This window comes from Coturnix japonica, chromosome 4 (assembly GCF_054131305.1).
Source record: "Coturnix japonica strain WE chromosome 4, WE-NBRP24, whole genome shotgun sequence".
Classification (NCBI taxonomy): domain Eukaryota; kingdom Metazoa; phylum Chordata; class Aves; order Galliformes; family Phasianidae; genus Coturnix; species Coturnix japonica.
In genome coordinates this window covers 10,641,370-10,662,383 of record NC_140666.1, presented here as the reverse complement: position 1 = coordinate 10,662,383, position 21,014 = coordinate 10,641,370, and the positions used below count along the sequence as shown (strand labels likewise).

Below are 21,014 nucleotides of genomic sequence, written 5' to 3'. Positions count from 1 at the left end.
TGAAAGGAGCCACCATTCCCCTTTTTTCTTGCCCCATGTTTGATGGCTTGTGTACACTGTGAGAGCCAGAGCTGACTGAAAGGAGAGCAAGCAAGCAGGGCAGCTCAGCCCCTCACAGAGCTGTGCCTTCGGGGCCTCCTTCCATCACTGCACCTGGCCTCCCTGCTCTGTGCGATGCTTGTAGGGACAGCTTCAAGGCAACAGCACCCTCCAAAGGAAGGTTTTCATGCTGGGTGCCAGCTGAGGGTAGGAAAGAGAATCTTCAGAACCGGCTGCACTCAATTCTTTTTGGACCAGTTCCTATTAAGAGACCTGTGCTGTGCTTGGAGCTGTGTCCCAGGGCACGGTGGGCTGCAGCACCACGGGGCTGCAACTGCTGGCAGCCCCAGCTCTGAGCGGGATGAGCCATGAGGGCTGTGCAGCCTTGTGCTGTGCTCTTGCCATCATCTGAACTCATTTCCTTCCTTCCCTCATCTATAAAGCACAGTGAAGGCACCAGCTCTGTTACAGACCTCTGCAGCACATCCTTGCTTTGCAGGGGGTGTCTTCAGCCTGTCCCTACGCTGCAGCCTTTGATCTCACCCTTGCTGGGCTGGGAGCTGCAGGCACAGCAACTCATTGGTGTCGCTGCACATGTGTGGTTTCCGGCTGCCTCTCTCCCCCCATTGACCCACAGCTGTGCAGTGGGGATGGAGCAGTGCGGTGGTTCACTCCTGGCTTCCTGCAGGCACACAGGGGCTCTGCTGGTGCTGGGGAGCTCTGCTTGCCCACTGCCAGGCCCTCCACTGTGCTCAGCCCCAGCATCGCCTCAGCGTTTCCTCCACCAAGTAACCCGAGTTCCAGCTCTTTGCTGGCACAGGACGGCGACAGCTGCGGCCACATTGATGTCTCACGGAAAGGACAAGGAGATCTGAAACCCTATAGCAGCACACAGCCCCCTGGCTGGGCAGTCCCTGTCACGGGGCTCTGCCTGGCTTCCTGGGAACAAAGTGAGCCCTTCGGCTCTCCTGTGTGCCCCTCAGGTCCCTGTGCCTCAGGGTGCTGTGTTCCTCAGAGGGTGAGAATGCTGCACTGTACATAGGGCACGCTTTGGGGCCGTGGTGGTGCCAAGGGCCAGTTCCACAGCAGAAGTGCTGGGTGGCTGCTGTGCGCTCCGAAGCACCCAGGAAATGTCTGTCTACAAACAGGAACAACAAAAATACACTTTTCTTTCAGAAGTTCATAGGAACTAAGTAAAATCTTTCAGCTCAAGGGGACTTCCTGCCCATAGGAGGAAATCCCAGGTCCCAGGATGGGAGCAAGGAGCTCAAGCAAACCTCCCTGGCTATGGGGATGATGATGGTGTGGGCAGAGATAGCAGATTCCATCCCTGGGTTGCACAAGGCCCTGCACTGAGGATGTTTGGGCCTCATGCACTGTGTCCAGCAGATGGTCATGCAGAGACCAACGTGGGTTTCACCCTAGAAAGCCTCTCCTTTTGCAGGAAACTTTCAGCTGCATCTCTGAATGATAAATGAATGGAGAGCCATCCCTGCAGCAGCTCAGATGTTGGAACCATATGCAACTGAGCACCAGCGGCGTGGTGGTGTGGATGCCCCGTGCCAGATGCAGGTGGGATGTGGGCACCGACAGAACTCAGCACACCCATGGGGAGCCCCACAACTCACATCCCCTCTGCCAGGCGCCTGCGTGTGCTGGAACACAGGGGCAGGACACAAATGCCTCTGCAGATAACGGCGGTGCCCCGTCAGCTGCTGTGTCCATCTTTGGCTGGCTCTCAGGTTACCAACCACCTCCTCCAGCTGCCTCCAAAGATAGGCAAAGCCACCTCCCGGCCCCTGTGCTGGAAACTACGGGGAAACAGAGGGGAAACTGCCGACAGGGATGAGATTGATGTGATTTTTGTTGGAGTGAAGGGCACTGTGTGCCTGCCTGAGCCATGGCGCTGCTGTGCTACAACAAGGGCTGCGGGCAGAGGTTTGATCCTGAGCACAACTCTGAGGGTAAGTACGTTCCTCTGCCTCACACCGAGGTGTGCTGGGGTGCCTGATGTGTTCCTGCTCTGTGGGCTCAGCTGCTGCTGTGTGCCGGCCCTATGTCTGTCAGGGGACAGGAGGTGGTTCAGGAGCTGCCGGGCAGTGCAGGCAGCTGGCAGGCAGGGCAGCCCTTCACAAAAGGCTCTGCGTGCTTTTCTCTCTTCAGATTCCTGCCTGTATCACCCGGGCGTCCCCATCTTCCATGATGCCCTGAAGGTGAGCAGGACTGCAGCTGCAGGCTGGGACTTTGTGTCCCGTGGGATCATCCACCCCAACCATTTTGTCTTCTCCCGGTGCCCAGGGCTGGTCTTGCTGTAAGAAGCGCACGACAGACTTCTCTGAGTTCCTCTCCATTAAGGTGAGTGACTCGCACTGGATGGCTCCTGCCGGGGGTTTCTTGCCTGTTCCTGGGTGCTGCCTTCTGGAGAGCAGTGTCACAGCAGCTGGGACCCTCCTTCCACGCAGCTCTTCCCCCACATGCCAGCACAGCTGTGGTGTCTGAGCAGTGCTGGGAGCAAAAGGAGGGGCAGGAGGCTCCTGCTGCCCTTGGCTGCAGTGTGGCAGAGCTGAGGCCTTCCTGTTGTGGTCCGGGTGAAACCGCACATGGGATTGTCACCAGCAATCCCCGCAGGCACCCCTGCCCTCACATAGGGTCTCTGCAAGACACAGAGCCACCGGGTCACAGAGATAGGATTTGGGAGCAGGTTAGAAAGGGGAAAGCAGATATCAGGCTTGTCTCTGCTGCTCAGGGATGCATGAAGGGATTTCACAGCAAGGAGAAGCCTCCCGAGCCTTCGCAAGAGGAGACCTCAGACAAGCCAAAGGCCAAGCCAATGGCGGAGATCATCGTCCAAGGACCAAAATCAGCTGAGAAGATGCAGCGGGAAAGACCAAGGTGAGGGAGGCTCAGCAGGCAGTATAGTCTGGCCTTGCTGCTGCTTGTGCATGTGCCTTGCCCTGCCTGCTTCCTGGGGAAAGGCAGCAACACTTGCATTGCAAAAAACAAACACCCACTCGTCCTTTGTTGCTGTTGTTTTTCCAGCTCTGATGAGCCACGACAACTGCTGCCAATCAAAGTATCTCGATCTCTCGAGCATGCACTGGAGAAACTGAGCCTGTCTCCCAACAACAAGGAGCCAAAGGGCGACTGTGCAGGTAGTGATGAGCTGATGGCCATCAGCAGGTCTTGCCTGGCAAGCCTAGAGCAGGGGCTACAGGGAGGGCTCGGGGCATGCTGTGTGTCCCTGAGCAAAGCTGTGCTGTCCTCACAGGGGAGGCAGCTGCCCAGGTGAGAGCTGGCACCACCTGCAAGAACGCAGCCTGCAAAGCAGTGAGTATCCAGCATTGCTGTGCTGTGCTGCTCCCCTTCCCTGTGTGCTGGGCAGGGTGCTGGGCAGGGGGAAGCGGCTGCCCCTGCTGACCTCAGCCCACGTTCCTCCAAGAGGCTTTTAAATTCCTGGATTAGTGGCACCCCCATGTTCCATTTCTGCTAATTGCTTGCAGTGACGTACAGCACGTACTCAGGACCTTTGCTCTGAAAATGGGGATGGAATAATTGCTGCCTGCTTTTAGTTCCTGAAGCATAGCCCACGTCCTGTCTTGCCCTAAAGCCGTCCCACGTGGGATGGTCTGACAGCATCAAAGCTTGTGCTAGAGGGAGGCCAGCATGCTTGCAAAGAAGCAGAGAGGGAAGCAAGCAAAGGACGTGGGACTGACACACCCAGGGAAGGAGGAGAAGGGGCAGAAAGGATGAGCATCTCAATCATTTTTAGGGGTGATGAGAGCAGTCTTCTGCAGTGCCCAAAGCACCCAGCTGCTGGGCAGCCCTGTGCTGTGCGGGGAGGTGGCAGATGGGGGTGTTGCAGTGGGGATGTTGTTGCAGAAGCAAGATGCTATTGGCACAGAGCAGGGACTGGCACCAGCCATGGTCAATCAGGTGTTGCACTTTGGTGAAGGGGTGACAGTGGGCACCACCACAGGAATGGGCAGAAGCCCAGCTGTACTGCCGTGCTGTGCTGGAGGCACAGCCAAGGGCTGCCTCTGCCTTTTGCCCACAGATCTACCAGGGCCCAGAGAGCAACACAGAGGTTTGTACTTTCCACCCTGGTGTTCCTGTCTTCCACGAGGGGTAAGAAACCATCCTTTAATGGGGAGCAAGCTCACCCTGCCACAGGCCGGGAGTGGTCTGTGCAGTCCCATCCTGAGGGCTCCAGCTCCCTGCTCAGGCAGCCCTGCTATCCCCCAGGATGAAGTACTGGAGCTGCTGCGGGATCAGAACGACGGACTTCAGTGCCTTCCTGGAACAGCCGGGCTGCAGCACAGGGCGGCACTGCTGGATGGGAAAGGCAGTAAGTGATGGGAAAGCAATAGGGGAGCTCTTGGGCAGGTGGCTGCCATAGAGAGAGCCCTTAATTGGCTCTTCAGGTGTGATCTTTCCCCCCCGTTCTGCATTAACATCTAATTCTCTTAATTAACATAATTGCCCACGGATGACTGGATCAGGGTTTGAATGCGTAATCTGCACTCATCTGTTGTTTAAAACACTGCCTCTTCATTCACACAACCTGTCAGCTCTCATGCCCGCGGCACGCGTGCAATAGGAAGCCGGAGGAGGGCTGCCTCTGCCTTTGCTTCAGTGCAGCCTACAGAGCTGCTGCATAGTAACAGGCAGCTGAGCACAGGAAAAGCCCTGCAAAAATCCCCCAGAAGTTTTGGCGGATGTCTGCAAACGGCTGCAGTTGTTTATTGTGAAGCCTTCTCTCTGCAGCTGCTGCACAGGAGGGACCTCATCCATTTGGTGCTGTGTGTGTGTGAGGGAGCTTCCCTTGGCTGGCAACAGGCTGGAGCTGGGGAAATTGCAACAAAACAGCCAAGGATATCTCTGAAAGTGCACCGTGTTCTGCTGAGCCCCCCTCTACGAGCTCAGGATGTTCTCTGTCCTGGGCAGAAAACATGCCGGGGATAAAAGGGAGGCTGCTTTAACAGGCAATCATTTGTTGTCCCCGCGCAGTGAATTAATTGCAGTGTTGTAGTGCGAATGGTCTGCGCAAACAGTTACCTGAGTAAGGGGCTGGGATTCCTCCCTGCTGTTTCTTTGGCTGCGGTGGTGGTAGCTGCAGTAGGGTCTGTCTCCTGGTGATGCTCAGAAATACCTGGTGGGGCCAAAGCTCCTGCGGGAGAAAGGTGAGCAATTGGGTCATAAACTCAGTGTGTTGGCATCATCCACATCCAATGATGATCCCCCTGTTGCCCTCCAGACCAAGCTGGATGTGCACTGTGCCTGCTCCTGATGTGAGCTTGGGCACTGCAGAGTGACTCTAGAACAAGGGGATGTCTCTGGTCTATACACTTCTGGAGCTAGCACAGCACAGATGCTCTGTTGTTCATGGTGCAGTCTGGCAGGGGCTGCCCACCCTCACATGAACCACCTCCCCTTGGAAACATGCACCAGATGCACAGTTTGCTTGTGCTCTGACACCACCCTCAGCCAGCACTCTGGAAAAGAGAGTCACTGACTGAGCATCCTTCGGCACAAACATCACCTCTGCTGTCTATGCACCATCAGCTTCTCTCCCTGGCAGGACAAGAAGGCGGTGTCATGCAGGCAGGACTGGCACCAAACCGGCAACCAAGTGGTGGTGACAATCTACGGCAAGAACCCTCTGCCCACCCTCAGCAGCGTGAAGGCCAACCGCACCGTGGTGAGTGAGGCTGAGAGCTGGCAGGGGCACACAGCACCCACGTTGATGAGCCAAGAGCTGGCTGGGTTGCTGGCACCCTTCAGTCCCTGTTTAGTCAACAGCTGAGGTCGGCACTCCAAACACTCCTTGGGTTGGTGGCAGAGGTGGACCCACACCATAGGAATGGGGGTGAGAGGGAAGGGATCAGCAGGCTGTTAGACTGCAGCTGGGATGTAGGAGGCATTATGGTGCTGGAAGGCAGCTGCACTGTCTGGGGAGCAGCTCTGGAAGTGCTGTGCTGCCCACTAAGAGCATTTTTTTGTTGATCTTTCAGCTTGAAGTTCACGTCATCTTTGAAGGGAATAAGATTTTCCAGGCAGAACTTGATCTCTGGGGGGTAAGATCCTGTTTACTTTGCTTTCCCTGTTCAGAAATCTGCAGCCTGTGCTGCTGGAGAAGATTTGCAGCCCCAAACGCAGGCTCAGTGAAGAAAATTATTCCCTGTGTCATCTCAGAGCTCTGAAAAAGCAGCAAAATGGTTGCTGCTACAATTTCTTCACAGTCCTTCCTGTGTGTGCAGCGCGAGGAAGACATTAATTGTATTATCATGCAGAAACGCCGCGACCCGCGGGACTCTGCTGTTTGCTGAGCACAGGCTGGCGTATCTGTGGAACAAACAGCCATTTCACAGTCCCTCCCTCGGCGTTATTTGCTGCCAGCTCCTGAAGCCCTGCAGAGAACACAGATCCATCGCTGCTGTTGCAGCAGAGAGGATTTGTTTATCTCCAGAGCTGCAGTTTTCCATAGCAGCAAAGGCTGATGGGGAAATTACGCTTTTCTCCATTGATCCTGTATGGGCAGCAATCCCCATGAGCCATGTCAGGGCTGTGCCTGGCTGCTCTGCTACCTGAAGCACTGAGGCTGCTCTTTTAAACGCTGCCTCAGTGCTGGGATCACCTGGGAACCAGAATGCCGAGGTATGGGCACTTGTAGCACTGCCAGGGGCTGTGAGCAGAGCTCTGCTGGTGTTTGAGCCGCCTAATCCTTGTCTGTGAGCAGCTGAGTGTTGCCGTTGGCTCTGCAGGCATTCTGGATTTGCTCCTCCTTGAATCTGGCTCAGTCCCTGTGTTTTCTGAAGCCACACAAAGGACAAGCCTCACTCTCCGATGTCTCAGCCTCTTGCTGGCTGCAGAGGAGCATTGAGGCTCAGCATTTTGCACATACCCTTCTTGCTTTTATTCCTGGTGCTCGCTGCCCGTGTCCCCTCTGCAGAAGGTTGTCCTGCTGGCTGCAGAGCTGCCTGTGTCTCATAGGATGTGCTGTGATGGAGCCAGGCACCCACACTATTGAGGCTGAGGCTCACCCAGACGCGTGCTCTCCTCCTGCTCTGCCTGCCCAGCAGCAGAGGGCTTTCCTCTTTGCTCTGTGGCAGAGCTCACGCCATGAATGCTGCCACACCCTCTGCTCTCTCCAGGTCATCGACACAGAGAAGAGCTTTGTGAGCATGGTTCCCACCAAGGTGGAGATCACGCTCTGTAAGTCCAGCCCCGGGGCCTGGGCCAGGCTGGAGCAGCCCCAGAGCAAGGCCTGCGCTCAGGGCCAGCCGGACCCGGCGGCGGTGAGCACGGAGGAGCCCGAGGACGAGTCTGATGACAGCCTGAGCTGGTCGGAGGATGAGGAGGATGAGGAGCTGGGGGCTGCACGGGGGCTGTGCGGAGCGCTCTGTGAGAGCGGACGGAGCCCCGAGCGGCCCGTAGCATTGCCCGCTGACAGGGACGAGCAATAAAAGCACCAAGCCATGGCTGCACGGAGATACCGTGACATTTACGGCTCTTTCCTCCCCCCGCCCATCGCGCACCATGGCGGAGCCGTCGAGACGCCGCCGCTCGGCAGGAGCGTCCCCTCCTCATGGAGGGTCTCCCCACCCCTCCTGGAGCGCCCCCTGGCGGACCCGCCGGCCGAACGTTGCGCGTGCGCGTTGCGCATGCGCGCGGTGGGGTGCGGCCGGTTCGCGGGTTGGCCGCCCCGGGAGCAGCGGGCACCGGCGGCGCGTGAGGTGAGCGCGGGGAGGAGGCGGCCGCGCGGTCCTCGGTGCTCGGCTCGTCCGTTCCCCGCTTCGGGGCTCTGGATGTGCGCACCGCGGGGGGAGCGAGGCCCTGCCGTCGCCCTGTAGGGGTTTCAGGGCGGTTTTACCTCATGGCCGTGGGGAAGGGAGGCGGGAGGCGGCCGCTGTCACGGCGGGGGCGGCCGTGCTGTGTGGGGCGCGGGGCGGCGGGAGCGGCTCCGAAAAGCGCGGCCCGGGGCGGTACGTGACCCGAGGGGGGTCGGGCTGCGGGCCCGGACCTGAAGCGCTGTGTGCGGGGCTTGCGTGCGGGGGAAGCGGGCGGGAGCTCGGGAGCACGGTGCTGCGGTGCTTGGAGCGCGCTCGCCTCCGGCCCGGTTTCCTGCCCAGCGATGTACAGGAAGTGCGGCCGGCCCCGCGCGCTGCTCCGCCGCTTTCCCCTTCCGCAGGGCCGGGCCGGGCCGCGCTCGGCGCCGTACGAACCGCGGGCTGTTCCTTCGCAGGGCCGCCGAGCGGCGGGGACGGTCTGTCCCTCGGCACCAACCGGCGGCGTTACGGCACCGTGTGGAGCGAGGAGCGGGACGGAGCGAGGCCTGAAGGCGGCCTGCCGGCACCGTGCGGCGGAGTGCCGGGCTCAGGTATTGTCTCAACAAAGGGCTCTCTGTCGTGAGAATAACTCTTCTCAACATATAGACACTTGCAGTATGTTCTGCAGCGAGGAACTGCGAGCTCAGGCTGCCGGAGGAAAGTCTACCTGTTATCTGTGCTTTGATACGATGCCCCTTTGTTCTTTTCAAAAGAACCGCCTTGTTTCTTGCTTTAAGTTCTCTGCTGTGCAAATAGAGCTGAGCATGAAGACCATTGTTGCCTGGTTTGTCCCTGGTTGCTTACGAGCAGCTTTCCATAGGGAACTTATGGCTGGGAGACATCATTTGTCATTTTGGCTTTCAAGCTGTTTCCATTCAAAAAAGGAGCTTTGAAGTATACTCCAGCAGTGGAACCTTATGGAGATGTTGGAATGAAGTCTGTGGTTTGCAGTTAGTAGGAAGGAAGTGAACGCTCAGTTTGATTTGCTTATGTGATGAGGTGCTGATTCTTCTGCAGCGCTAAATGTTTTCGTGCTGTTTGAGGCTGTGTGTTAGTTTGGCATCTGTAAGAGGAGTATTTTAGGTCTTTGCTTTCCAGTCCTATGTGCATAGGTCTGCTGGATGGCTGAGGGGCTCCTTTGTAGTCAGAGGGACTTCTGCTGACTTTTTAGAAGCACAGCAGCTGATGCAAACAAGAGCGGCAGATATTGCAATAATGTAGCCATGAGCAAATACACGCTTACTGTATGCGTTAACTTGTGACTTGGTTGTATCAAGGCTATTGAAAGAGACTTCTGAAGGCTGCTGCTGATTGAGCAAGGCCATTTTGTTTGTTTATTTTACTTCCCTGTGAAGTTTGAGAGTGGAAGAGGAGAAAGAAAGAAAGCAACAAAGAATCAAGGAGGTCCGAGTGCCTTTTCCTAAGGAAGAAGGCCAGGTTTTCCCAGTGGACACATTACCCCCCTGATAGAGCAGTGGCTTTCTTCCAACTTTCCTTCAGAATAAAATGTTTATAGTGTCGTTAACCACCAGGTGACAAAAGATGATGGGAAAGCAGACACAGTGTTGCTGTTGTTTGCTTGTTTTTCCCCCACCTCAAATCAAAGTGAGGGAAGCTGTAACTAGATGATTGGTTCTCCTCACTTAGTTGGTCTCTGAGGCTCTGCTTTTTTTAATACCACCTGTAATGGATAAATCTACAGAGAGTAGAAAGGACTGTAAAGTGCTCGCTTTTCCTGAGCTGTGTGAAGCCAGCAGTCCTGCTCCGGCACCTTTATTGCCATTATCTTTGTAGCACATCACTCATGTGCTTAAATACCTTCTGAAAGGCACTTGTGTCAAATCCATGCTTTGGCTGTAGGAGGAAAACCATTTTTCTGCAGTTTCTGATTACGGCAGGATACATTTTGTGTTTGTGCAGTGGGCCTTTCGATATCTGCAGATGTTCTAGTTTGTAGTTCCTGTACAGCTGCACCTCAGCACAGTGTTATTTCGCAGCTGTGCTGCTGTTTTCCTGGCTTGTTTCTAATGAACTGCAATCCTGGCTTTGTAGAACTTAAACTCATTGACGTTTGGTTGCTCGTGTTGTGTACCCATCAAATTTGTATTGTAAGGGTGCTGATGATGGATTGAGATCTGTGTGGTTGAGGTGCCCAAACAGCTTGTGTGGAACTAAGCTACAAAGTTGACTCCACTGTTCCCTAAGAAATGCTGATTGCAAAGCTTATATCCCATCCCTGGAAAACAAACAGACAAAACAGCAGATAAACCAATCCCAGCCTAATCTGACAGCGGTACTGGCCTTCAAAATGTTACATGGAAGGTTTTAAGCAGTTTCTTTTGGTTTTGAAATCTCTTTGTGTGTGTATGTGTGTGTAAAGAAGAGGAAGGCCTTTACAGCGTCTGCACTGAATGAAGAAGCAGTGATAGTTGTGCTCGTGTTAGATGTGTTAGATGCCAGCAATGTGTGCATGGAACTGAACCTGAAAGTGGAGAGCTGCAGAAAGGAAGTTCCTCCCTTGGTTCTGCTGCTCACAGAACAGGCTCGTGGGCTGCAGGCTCCTGCTGCACTGCTGAAATCCTCGCCTGGTTAATGTTTCCCCCTCTGTGTTTCTGCTCTGGCTGCTGTGTTGTGTGTCCAGGTAAATGGGAGGACAGAAAGCAGCATGAAAACTTTGAAAGGCATTCAGAAGTCCAAGTAGGTCATTCATTGCTGAAGGAATGGTCAGGGCATTAGGGATGAGATCTCCTATTTAGCCTTTTTTTCACTCTTTCTTGGCACGCATGCTGAGAGTTTGGCACTTGTCCACTTGTTTGGCGCTTGCCTAAAACAATGGAGAGTAAACTGAGCTGTTATGGAATAGGAACACAGCCTTGATTAGGCTGCTGAAAGCCTCTTTATCCCTCTTGTTAGGGCGGGTGGATAAGTCGCACAGACCAGAAATCTTAGCAACTCCTTTGCATGAGGATGGTAGGATATAGTTTCAAGCTGCCTTGTCCTCCCAGTTCACAGCCGAAGGGTTCTCCCTGATTTCTCCTATGGACAGCATGAATCATCTCCCATGTAGTTTGTGTTACTGGAAGATGAGCTATTAAGTTGTTTAGATTTCTGGACTTCTGCTTGCTCCTGATAACAGACTATCAGGCTTGTGTGGCTGCAAAACAGGGAGGGATTGATCAAAGGTGATGACTGAATAGAACAAAGCAGCTCAGTACAGTGTGCTCCCGGTGCTTTTTCTGCACGTGCTTTGGCCATAATGGGGCCCATCCAAACTGGAAAGAGGAGCTGAAGACCTGACAAGCTTCATGAAAATGAGGTTATCAAAGGGCAATGATCAAAGTTAAAATCCACCCAGAAGAGGCATTTAGCGTTAAGGCAGCGAGGGCAGAGATTTCCTGCTAAGAAATAGTTCCCCATTCCGAGAGTTTTTCAAAGTGCAGGAAGTATTAAAAAAAAACCACCTCTAAGAAAGCCCCAAAAGAGCTCCGGCTCTTCTTTACTCTCTTTTGTCATTATTCTTTTTCCTCCCTTCTCAACAGAGGGGGAATTTTATTCAAGCACTGAAGAGAAGGTCTAGAAGTTGTTTCTTTCCCTCAGCAGCGTTTTGATGTAGCACGGAGGAGCTGAGTGATGTTGCTGTGGGGACATTGGAGCCCGGGGAGTGAATTTCCCCAGCCGGTGTCCCGTGTTACAGCAGCACGAGCTGATGGTGCTGAGGATAGCAGAGCATGTGGAATGAGGTCAGAACAGCTCTGCAGACAATGCCTCAACACGCAGATTGAGATCTTGCACATTCCAAAGGAGGCACCAGGTGTGCAGACGCAGCGTGCTTTGCAGGATCCTCTGAGAAGAGAACTAACCTGGACTGGAATGCCAGCGTGGAAAGTCAGAGACACTGATGAAGAAAGAGCTCATCTGTGTGGTTTCATACAGCACTGTTTGTGGGGTGGTGGATTTCATGTTTGTTTTCTCGATTCCTTCAAAATGATTCCCATTCTTACCCTAACTCTTAGAACTCCTGGTGTTCTGCCGATCTCCTGCCTAAGCTGTAATCAAAGTGTGTTCTCTGGCATGGTGAAGCAACCAGAATTACTTCTCTCACTACTTTGGACTTTGTGTTGACTCCTTTCCCTTGCCAAGTAACCTTTAAACTTCACTTTGAAGCTCGTGCCTAACTTTCTGTTTCTGTATTCTGAACCTTCCTTTTGATGTCTTCATCTGTATTTTTCCCCTCTTTTTTTTTTTCTGGTTCACTTCTCCTTTTTTACCTGCTGTACGTGGAATTTCACTCTCACTACACCTGCTCTCAGCCTGCAGGTTTCTCTATGGCGTCAGCTTCCCTCTACATTTTCTTTTAGTTTCTCTGAATTCAGTAATTCACTGCTAATTCCTGTACCTTGGTCTGCATTTCTTTCTCTGTCTGCAAATGCCACACACGATTCCTTTCAGTTAAGAGGAATACTTGAAAGGTGCCCTGCAGGGACGCATACTTAAGAGCCCACAGGCTCTTTAATCATCTCTGTGTAATTTATACTTAGCTTGGTGCTTTGGCACATTAGCATGGAGCTGCTTCCTGTTTCGACTGTTGCTCTCCTAAAATTGAAGCTCTACTCAGGTATTTCAAGATATTAATGCAGTAAGAGCATTAATCCTCCCAGCTTTTTTGTTACCTTATGACTGTGTTCCAAATTGAAAGCTCAAATGACCTCTCAAATAAAGACCCAACAGAAATAATCTTTGAATAGAGAACATTTTAAATGGGGTTGAATCGAGCTATTCTCTCTAACGATTGTATGAGGTGATGTGACATTATAGTGCACCAGTATATGAAACTGCCTATGTTGTGTTTCACTGCTGGTGCAATGACCCTCTGCAGTATCAGCCTATGCTGCGGGCAGATAATGATGCAATTCTGGGCTACTTTGCCTTCCTGTGAGACATTCTGTTTGGAAATTAATAAGTGAGCCCTTGGGGGAGCTCGTGGTTTGTGTTTCATAAAGACCAGTAACTTCATTGAGGTTCCTCTGCTCTGTGGTTCATTCCCACCATTCCACCACTGTCTCGGTCGCATTGGAGCTGCTGGTACAGCTCGGTACAGTGGATGCCAGGACTGGTCATCCCTTCTGGGTCACTTTAGAGAGTGTCATGCTGCCTACTGGGCAGGGATGCAGCTCTGGGGGTGTGTGAGGGCTGTGATGGTGAGCAGTGTGTCAGAGCAGGTTGTGGCCTGTCCTGCAGGGAAACAGAATTAAGGAGAGTGGGCTACAGCTGCATCGTTAGATACAGCAGTGTTATGGTAAAATGCTACAAACGTTGAATTTCTAATGCTTTCAGCAGTTTTATTTCTAATAGAGTTTTAACCTCGGGTTTTGCAAAATGCAACTCATGTTTTTAAGCCTTGAATTTGACAGATTTTACCATTTTTTTTTAATTTTTTTTTTTCTTCTAGCCCCGTTAAATGAAAATCTTGGTGCAACTGATTGGGAACAATATATGCAGTCCTGCTGTTGGCTCTTGCTGGTCAGTGCTGTTCTTCTTACTGATTACCTTTACCATTTCAAATTGTGGGCATATTTCTTTACTTTTGGCTGTAGCCTTGAAGCGAGGTGTCCAATGTTTTGGATGCATGTAGAAATGCACGTGTAGGCTTTTCTTCCAAAGCTCGAAAGTCGCTGCCAGATGCATTTCAGGTCAGTCATGATGTCTTAGGACTTTCATTCCTGTCATTTTCAAAAAGGAAAAGGTGCTTCTGTGTCTTCCTCCTGCTTGTCCCTTCCAATCCCATCACATATCCTGCCCATCCTTTCTAGTGCAAAGTTTCTATGCTGCTTCCCAGAGCCAATTGTCTTTTGTATAGCAAGGATTTACGTATCGATACCTCCCTAAGCACTGGATGTCGTGGTAACCAGAGTCAGGATCACTCTCCAGAGCTGCCTGTTGCAGTGCCAAAGCTTAAGGCACTTTATTTCCAGCTAGCACAGAGGAATTGTGTGCTCCCAGTGGGAAGATAGCAGTATATAGATACAGACTGTCTCAGAAAGGACAAAGCAAAAGGACAAAGCTAAATTTAATAGTAACAAGCTGTTGATTTGTTTGGATGGTGTTGAAGGAGAGGTTGGAGGGAAGGAATTTTGTGATTATTTTTTTTCATTAGTGAAGTACTTGACTTGCTTATTTTCACATGTTCCTGCACAGTGTGGATGCTGTTGGAGCTGGGATTCTTCTGGAATGCACGATATATTTCCTCCCACCGTTTGGTTGTTTGAAGCAGCATATTTAGTGCTGGTTGTGAGTCGGGGATTACTGATAGTACCCCAAAGGCATTTGGGTGAGAAGGCAGATGCAAGTTCTTTCTTGCTCAGACAAGCAGTGGAAGCTCCAGCACAGAAATGTGCAGCAAATGACTGTGCTTGTAGTTTTCCACAGCGCTAATGAACAAGTACATGGAACTTCCTGTAATAAATGCTTAGAATGAATTGAGTTTTAGGCTGCGTGCATTCAATGATGAAACCTACTCTTTACATTTCAGAAACAGGATAAGAAAGCCTTTAAGGGACATGTATCCTGAGTAACATTTTCACAACCTTCCTGAGAAGGCTGTTTGATTACTGATCTTTTGTACCATGTGTTTTTTCTAATGCTTAATATAAGCTTGCTTTATTTTACTTCAAGCCTATTAAGTTCTGCTTGTTCTGTCACCAATTAGAGAGAATAATCTGTTCTTGGCTTCTTTAGAAAAATCCTTTATGTATAATAATCTGGATACCATTTCTTGTTATATTTCAAACAACAGCTTTGTCTCAACTTCTCATCCTGAATAACGTAGTTACTCCATTGATTGTGAGTTGAGTGAATTATTGTAGGAAACAGTAACAGTGCAGCCCAGCAATTGATGTCTTGGCTTATTCCGTCATTTTCTTTGTGATAAACTGACTGGAAGTAGAGTACGTAGGCAATAAGTGTCAACTTAGAGTGCGTGTGGATGGACTTAGCAACAACAAGAGGGTATGTTGTTACAGGGCCTGAGGCCGCACTCCTTTTCTGCTTGCAGGTACTTCCCAAGGACTTGTCCCTTTTGCCTGTGGGAAACTGTCTGCTCCCGAGGCAGGACTGTGGGAATTTGGCTAATTTGTACTTGTGTAGTTGGAAGGCAGCCAGTTGTCACAGAGCTTTCAACTTGTTGCATCTCTGTTTCACTATTGTCTTCCTAGCCTCTGAGCTCTTCGTTGTGGCTTCCAAGGCACTGAGCGTGTCTGGCTGCGATAAGAAACTGTTAGAGATGTTAAAAAACACTTGCAAAAGCATCTATTTAAAATGACTTTCATTGAGCGTGCTTTTCCTAACTTGTTTTCTTGCTTTGTGCAGGACTTTGTATCTGGGTAAAGAATGCAGACTATAAAGTGCGTAGTTGTTGGAGATGGCGCTGTGGGGAAAACTTGTCTTCTCATCAGCTATACCACCAATGCCTTCCCAGAAGAGTACATCCCTACCGTGTTCGACAACTATAGTGCCCAAATGACTGTTGATGGCCGGACGGTTAGCCTGAATCTCTGGGACACTGCAGGCCAGGAGGAATATGACCGTCTGCGCACACTCTCGTATCCTCAAACCAATGTATTTGTCATCTGCTTCTCCATTGGCAGCCCGTCTTCCTATGCAAATGTGAGGCACAAGTGGCATCCTGAAGTTTCTCACCACTGTCCCAATGTTCCCATTCTTTTAGTGGGCACGAAGAGAGACTTGAGAAACGACCTGGAAACAGTTAAAAAGTTAAAAGAGCAAAGCTTGGCTCCCACCACCCCACAACAGGGGACTTCGCTGGCTAAACAAATTGGAGCAGTCAAATATTTGGAGTGCTCGGCGTTGAATCAGGAGGGTGTTCGGGAGGTGTTTGCTGAAGCTGTGCGTGCAGTTCTTTATCCTGTGACAAAGAAGAACACAAGGAAATGTGTCTTATTGTAGTTACCTCGGCCAATGGATGCTCAAAGTTGAATAGTGACTAGAATTTTGGAGGGCTTTTTAACGTGTTCAGTTGAAGATTTGCGTCTTGCACTAACAGCTCTAAGCAGAAACGGTTTATGCAAAGAATATTCTTGCAGTCTTATTGCTTCAGGGAAACTGAAACAAAACAACTTCTTTTCCAGCGGAGAGGTCAAATATATACTTAATTTCTGAAGCTCCAGTCTCCAGCTTCTCCAGGGATCACTTGGCTTCTGTTCTTATTTAGAGGAGGGAAACAAAGGAAGGGACTTCTCTGAAGCCCAGTTTCTTGACTTTATCACCACCAGTTGCTAGATTTGCTGGAAAGCACAAGTTCTGATAACTTTGCCTTAAGTCCAGGTGCTGTTTTTTCCCATCTCTTATTTACAGATCAAACTGGTTTGACAAATAGAAGTCTGGCTGTGCGTTTGTTGTAATTTGCCAATTCAGAGCTTGAAAACTATTTGTTTACATACAAAAATGCCAGAAATATTACTGAGATTTGCCTTAAAGTGAACTGTGATCATTTATGTGAAGAGTTAACAGAGATCAAATCCAGTAAGCAAGACCTAGGGAACACCTGCAAGTGTTTTGTTAATAGAAGCAGATTCCTACTGTAAGGAACTTAGGATAGTGAGGAATCACTCAAGCGTGAGGTTTTAGCGCTGTTGAAATGGAGAGGCGAAAGAGCAGATTAGGTGCAAGCCTTTCGTAATCTCCTCAACCAAGTTAAGGTTTTACTTCACTCTTCAAAGAGACTTTACACCCTGAGAATCAACTTAGAATGATCTTCCTGGGCTGACTGAGATAGCTGAGATGGCTCTTATTCTCAAAGTGAGTTATTTCAGTGTGATCCTGCTTTCCCTTTGATGACTCGGGTAGAAGCCCATTTGTGCTTGAAGAGTTAATTGTTTCACTTTTATCTTCTCGGAGTCTCCACCTGACATTTCACAGCAAATCACTGTGTTGGGTTTTGTTGTTTTTGTTTTCTGGGTGATCAATGACAGAAAACGTGGAGGTTCTGTTCATGGGAAACAGGAACGTTTGTTTCCTTCTGACGGTTCCAGTTCAGTTTGCCATGGTTAGTCAGTCACTGGATAGATTTACCTGGGCAATTTTCTCCCCCCAGCAGGTAACCAGTTAGTATGAACTGCTTAAATGGAAGTTGTGCTTATGTCCTTCTCTAACTGTCTCTAGCAGCTCTGATGAGCGGCAGCTGGCTGTGATTTGCAGGATGTACACTGTTAGTTGTGTGTGATTCTGGGACCAGCTGAGGAGTGAGTGCATGAAACCTTCCTTAGTCTTAACCTTGGAGCTTGGTGGCATGAAAGCAGCACGCTTCAAAGATGCTTTGTATGAAACCAATGGTGCTGGACTGGGCTTTGTTGGCTGAGGTTGACAGTGCTGTCTTTGTCCAGATGCAGCCTCCGTTGGTCATTCAGAACTTGCATCCTAGTGATTCTCACACATGTGAAACTGCGCTGTGTATACCCAGGGCAGGAGAAAAAGAAAATAAAAGCCTAATTTTAGTGAGAGAACAGGAGATATATCAACAAGGCTATTAGGGATCTTGAGTTAATCTGACCTTGCTTTATCTGATACCAAAAAAAAAACCAAACCAACCCAAAACCCAACCAACCAAAACCCAAAAACAAGGGGTAGAATCGTTCATGTTTGTGCCCTAATTCCCCTCTCTGAAGAGGATGTGCCTTTCTTCAGCTGGTGTAACCGATGCCGACACTAACTGCGACTTTGATGTATCTGATGTACGCTCATACAAGTACTGCTTCAGCAAACTGCGACCCATAGATAGCAGCTGCAGTTAACCCAAATAGATGTGGCTGGTGAAGCACCACTGAGTTCCTAACGTTGGTAGGCAGCACCCAGCTGCCTGTCATGCACGAATGTTTGCAGAAACCTGGAGACTTCTGCGTGTTTTTCCTCCCCAGGTGCCGTTGTCTGGGATGTGTTTGCACCTTTTGCACTTGCAGAAGTGCTGTTCCAGATGGGGCTCCACCTGCAGGCTGTGAGGGAGGTGACCTCCTCACCACCACCTGCCTTTTAGTAGTTGGCCTTTTGTGTGGGCTTGGCGTGCTGGCAGCAACTAATCCCGTGCCTTGTAATGCAAGATTATTTTCTGTAGGTAAACGGCAGTAACTGAGTAAATAGAGTTTATTGTGTTTAAAATGTATTTATTGAAGCCAGTGCACATGTCTTTGTAATGCAGGTCAGGCCTATATCATCAGTCTAGTTACCCTGGTGCAAGCCCGTAACCTTTGCTTAACTCAGATGTACTTTAACAACTTTGTGATATGTTTTAACTGCTCTTAAATAGGCTTTTAATGTCAGCAACGGGCACCTCTTTTATTTGCAGTTTTGTACTGAAGCTACTACTACTGTTTTGGAAAGGTTTTCCTTTTGTTTTACGTACCGAGATCTCTTGGCTCTGCTCTTCCTGGCTGCCTGGCAGTCACTGCACGTCAGGAGCTCTGCTTGCCCATTGCCATCCTGCTGTGAACTGGAAGTGTTGTGGTGTTGTGATGGAATCCTCCGCCTTCACCAGTTCCTTGTGATGGGTTCCATCATTGATGGTGCTGCTCTGGAGCGCTCTGTCCCCGTCTACATCTCTTAATGCAAAGATTGCTTGGCAGCACTGAGCAGATGGACATGACAGTGGTGGGACTGAGCAGGAGGTGAGCTTGGAAGGACTTGAGAGGCTTTGTCCGGGTCTCAGTACCTCAGCAGCCCTTTAGGTGCCTTGCACGTCCGTGCCTCTGGGGAGCAAAGCTCCTGCTGGCTGACAGCTCATCTTTTCCAGCCTCCTGATGAGCATGGCCTCCAGCAGCACACACGCACTGAGCTTTGCCGTTCAGTGGGCATTCTCTCCGTTTAGGGTCTTTCTTTTTCTCTTCCTCCACTCTTGGTGCGTGTTATTGTACGCAGTGCAGTGTTTCAGTCTCCCCTCCAGGCCCTGTTTCTCCTGTGTTCAGGTGACAGCCGCATCTCACACAGTCCTATGGCTGCTCTGCTGGCAGCAGGTCAGGACACCCCCTGGTTACCCCATGAGTTTCCCACACCATTCCAGATCTGTGTTTCTTTCATGGGAACGCTCTGAATGCCATCGCTCCCTCGATGTGAGAAGCCCAGTTGTGACCTTCCAGCTGGTGAATCATTCACCCCATCCCGCTCAGTACGGCTGTGTCCGTGCATGGTGCCGCACAGCTGTGCTGTTCCGAGGGCATTGGGATGCTGAAGCGCTGTAGGGTTTCCAGCCGTATCCATCAGTGTGGGGTCCATCCTGGAGCAGCCCCTGCTCTGTGTCTGGTACTGATACATACACTGGCGACTTGATTTTTATACTATAAAAAGGATTTGTATTACAGCTAACAGTTTTAAAAGATTTTTTGTTTTCGTTTTTAAATTATACAAAAATGAAATGGTAATAAACCCCCTTCCTCATCCCTCTGCCTCCCGTTCATTCGTTGCGCGGTTCGGATCCTCCCGGAGCTGTGCGCGTTGCGGCCGCCGGGGGGCGCAGTGCGGCGCTGTAGCCCTCAGCACACCGCCCCGCCCCGCCCACTTCCGCTTCCGGCCCGGCGCTGCCGCCGCCGCGATGTCGGACTCGGAGAGCGAGGAGGAGGCGGATGGCGGCCGCGCAGAGCCCTTCTCGCTGGCCGGCTTCCTCTTCGGCAACATCAATGAGGCCGGGCAGCTCGAGGGGGACAGCGTCCTCGACAAGGTAGCGGGGCTGGCGGCGGGACGGCGCTGTCGGTGCCGCGGCGGAGGGGAAGAAGAGGGGGCTGAGGGGCGGCGGGGCCGGGGTAGGCCTCGGCGGGGCGGTGGGTGCCGGGCGGGGGCTGCCGGCAGCGGGCTGGGAACGGGGAGGCGGAGGAGCCTCCGTGCTGGGACGTGGCTCTGATCTCTCCAGGAATCCAAGAAGCACCTGGCCGGGTTGGGGGCCCTCGGACTGGGCAACCTGATCACCGAGATCACAGCCAGCGAGGACGAGAGCACGGAGGCTGACGGAGCCCACCTGGATGACGAAGGTCAGGCACTGGGGGGCCTGCAGCTAAACGGCAGCGTCAGAGCTCCACAGAATCACGGAATGACCCGGGTTGGAAGGGACCTCAAGGATCATGTAGTTCCAACCCCCCTGCCTGGCAGGGCCACCAAACATACACATTTACTAGATCAGGTTGCCCAGGGCCCCGTCCAACCTGGCCTTGAACACCTCCAAGGACGGGGCATCCACAACCTCCCTGGGCAGCCTGTTCCAGGGCCTAACCACTCTCCTAGTGAAGAACTTCCCCCTAACATCCAACCTAAATCTTCCCTCTTTTGACTTAAAACCATTTCCCCGTGTCCTGCTATTGTCAGCCCTTTCCAAGAGTTTATTCCCCTCCTGGGTGTAAGTTCCCTTCAGGTATTGAAAGGCTGCAATGAGGTCACCTCGCAGCCTTCTCTTTTCTAGACTGAACAAACCCAACTCCCTCAGCCTGTCCTCATAGGGGAGGTGCTCCAGCCCCCTGATCATCTTCCTGTCCCTCCTCTGGACCCTTTCCAAAATCTCCATATCTTTTTTTGTACTGAGGGCTCCACACCTGGACTAGTACTCCAGATGGGGCCTCCTTAGGGAGCAAAGGGTGCGCCTGGGTCATCTGGGCTGCAAACAATTGCACAGTGCCTGGTGACAGCTTCTCTGCTAAGGCCTTTCTTTTTCTTGTCAGAATGAATCCCATCTTATCAGCTGTTCCTCATTGTACATGTTCCCTTTTACAAGTTTTAGCTTTTTACATCTTTTTCCTCATAAAGAAATTTGATCTGTTTTTCCCTGTGCTAAACTCTGCTCAACCCTGTGCTGTGTTGAACGTTTTCAAGCCTATTTAAGCAAGTCTGCTATTATACTTCTTGTCTGTTTATTTGGTGGTGAGCTTTTCTGATAGTTTCATTGGGTAAGTGAAAAGTACTTGTGCTAAAGCTTCTTACCTGTGAGTCTGTAGGAGAAATTCAGAGCTTTTGGTTGTAGCAGGGAGAAAATATTCTGATGAGAAAAGTTAATTAAATGTTTTTATTACCCTAAGAAAAAGAAGCAGAGGGTATATAGTGAAGTCAGATGTTAGTAATATACATTGGGATAATGTTTTGTTTGATCAGATGTTTTTCTCCTTA

General features: G+C 51.0%; 3 protein-coding genes and 1 long non-coding RNA gene across 7 annotated transcripts in view; 3 read left to right on the top strand and 1 right to left on the bottom strand.

Moving 5' to 3' along the window:
- Positions 1-1,756: 1,756 nt before the first annotated feature.
- Positions 1,757-7,527, top strand: ITGB1BP2 (integrin subunit beta 1 binding protein 2). Of its 3 annotated transcripts, XR_014945624.1 has the most exons (12): positions 1,802-2,003; positions 2,203-2,252; positions 2,338-2,394; positions 2,786-2,931; positions 3,079-3,191; positions 3,308-3,366; positions 4,094-4,164; positions 4,282-4,384; positions 5,618-5,737; positions 6,051-6,113; positions 6,330-6,693; positions 6,801-7,527. XR_014945624.1 is itself a non-coding variant. In XM_015859963.3 (11 exons), the coding sequence occupies exons 1-11, from the start codon at positions 1,940-1,942 to the stop codon at positions 7,500-7,502; spliced, it is 1,158 nt and encodes a 385-aa protein (XP_015715449.1). In that variant the 5' UTR covers positions 1,757-1,939; the 3' UTR covers positions 7,503-7,527. The 3 variants fall into 3 exon arrangements, 2 of the variants coding, with proteins under 2 accessions (XP_015715449.1, XP_085402177.1); XM_015859963.3 differs by lacking the exon at positions 6,330-6,693 and having other exon boundaries at positions 1,757-2,003; positions 7,191-7,527; XM_085546051.1 differs by having other exon boundaries at positions 6,330-7,527.
- On the bottom strand, positions 2,567-8,047 carry LOC146760935 (uncharacterized). Its single transcript, XR_014945632.1, has 3 exons — positions 7,910-8,047; positions 5,095-5,206; positions 2,567-2,692 (listed from the first exon to the last, which is right to left on the bottom strand). It is a non-coding gene; the product is annotated as an uncharacterized LOC146760935 (long non-coding RNA).
- Positions 7,707-19,306, top strand: LOC107312494 (rho-related GTP-binding protein RhoG-like). 2 transcript variants are annotated; one of them, XM_015859966.3, is made up of 4 exons: positions 7,707-7,772; positions 8,282-8,416; positions 13,315-13,385; positions 15,231-19,306. In XM_015859966.3, the coding sequence occupies exon 4, from the start codon at positions 15,252-15,254 to the stop codon at positions 15,825-15,827; it is 576 nt and encodes a 191-aa protein (XP_015715452.1). In that variant the 5' UTR covers positions 7,707-7,772; positions 8,282-8,416; positions 13,315-13,385; positions 15,231-15,251; the 3' UTR covers positions 15,828-19,306. The 2 variants fall into 2 exon arrangements, with proteins under 2 accessions (XP_015715452.1, XP_085402182.1); XM_085546056.1 differs by lacking the exons at positions 8,282-8,416; positions 13,315-13,385.
- TAF1 (TATA-box binding protein associated factor 1) overlaps positions 7,707-21,014 on the top strand; it is a 38,643-nt gene continuing 25,335 nt past the window's right edge. The window contains 5 exon segments of the mRNA XM_085546028.1: positions 7,707-7,772; positions 8,282-8,416; positions 13,315-13,385; positions 15,231-19,584; positions 19,774-19,891. Coding sequence (XP_085402154.1) covers positions 19,282-19,584; positions 19,774-19,891 — 421 coding nt within the window. The 5' untranslated portion in view covers positions 7,707-7,772; positions 8,282-8,416; positions 13,315-13,385; positions 15,231-19,281.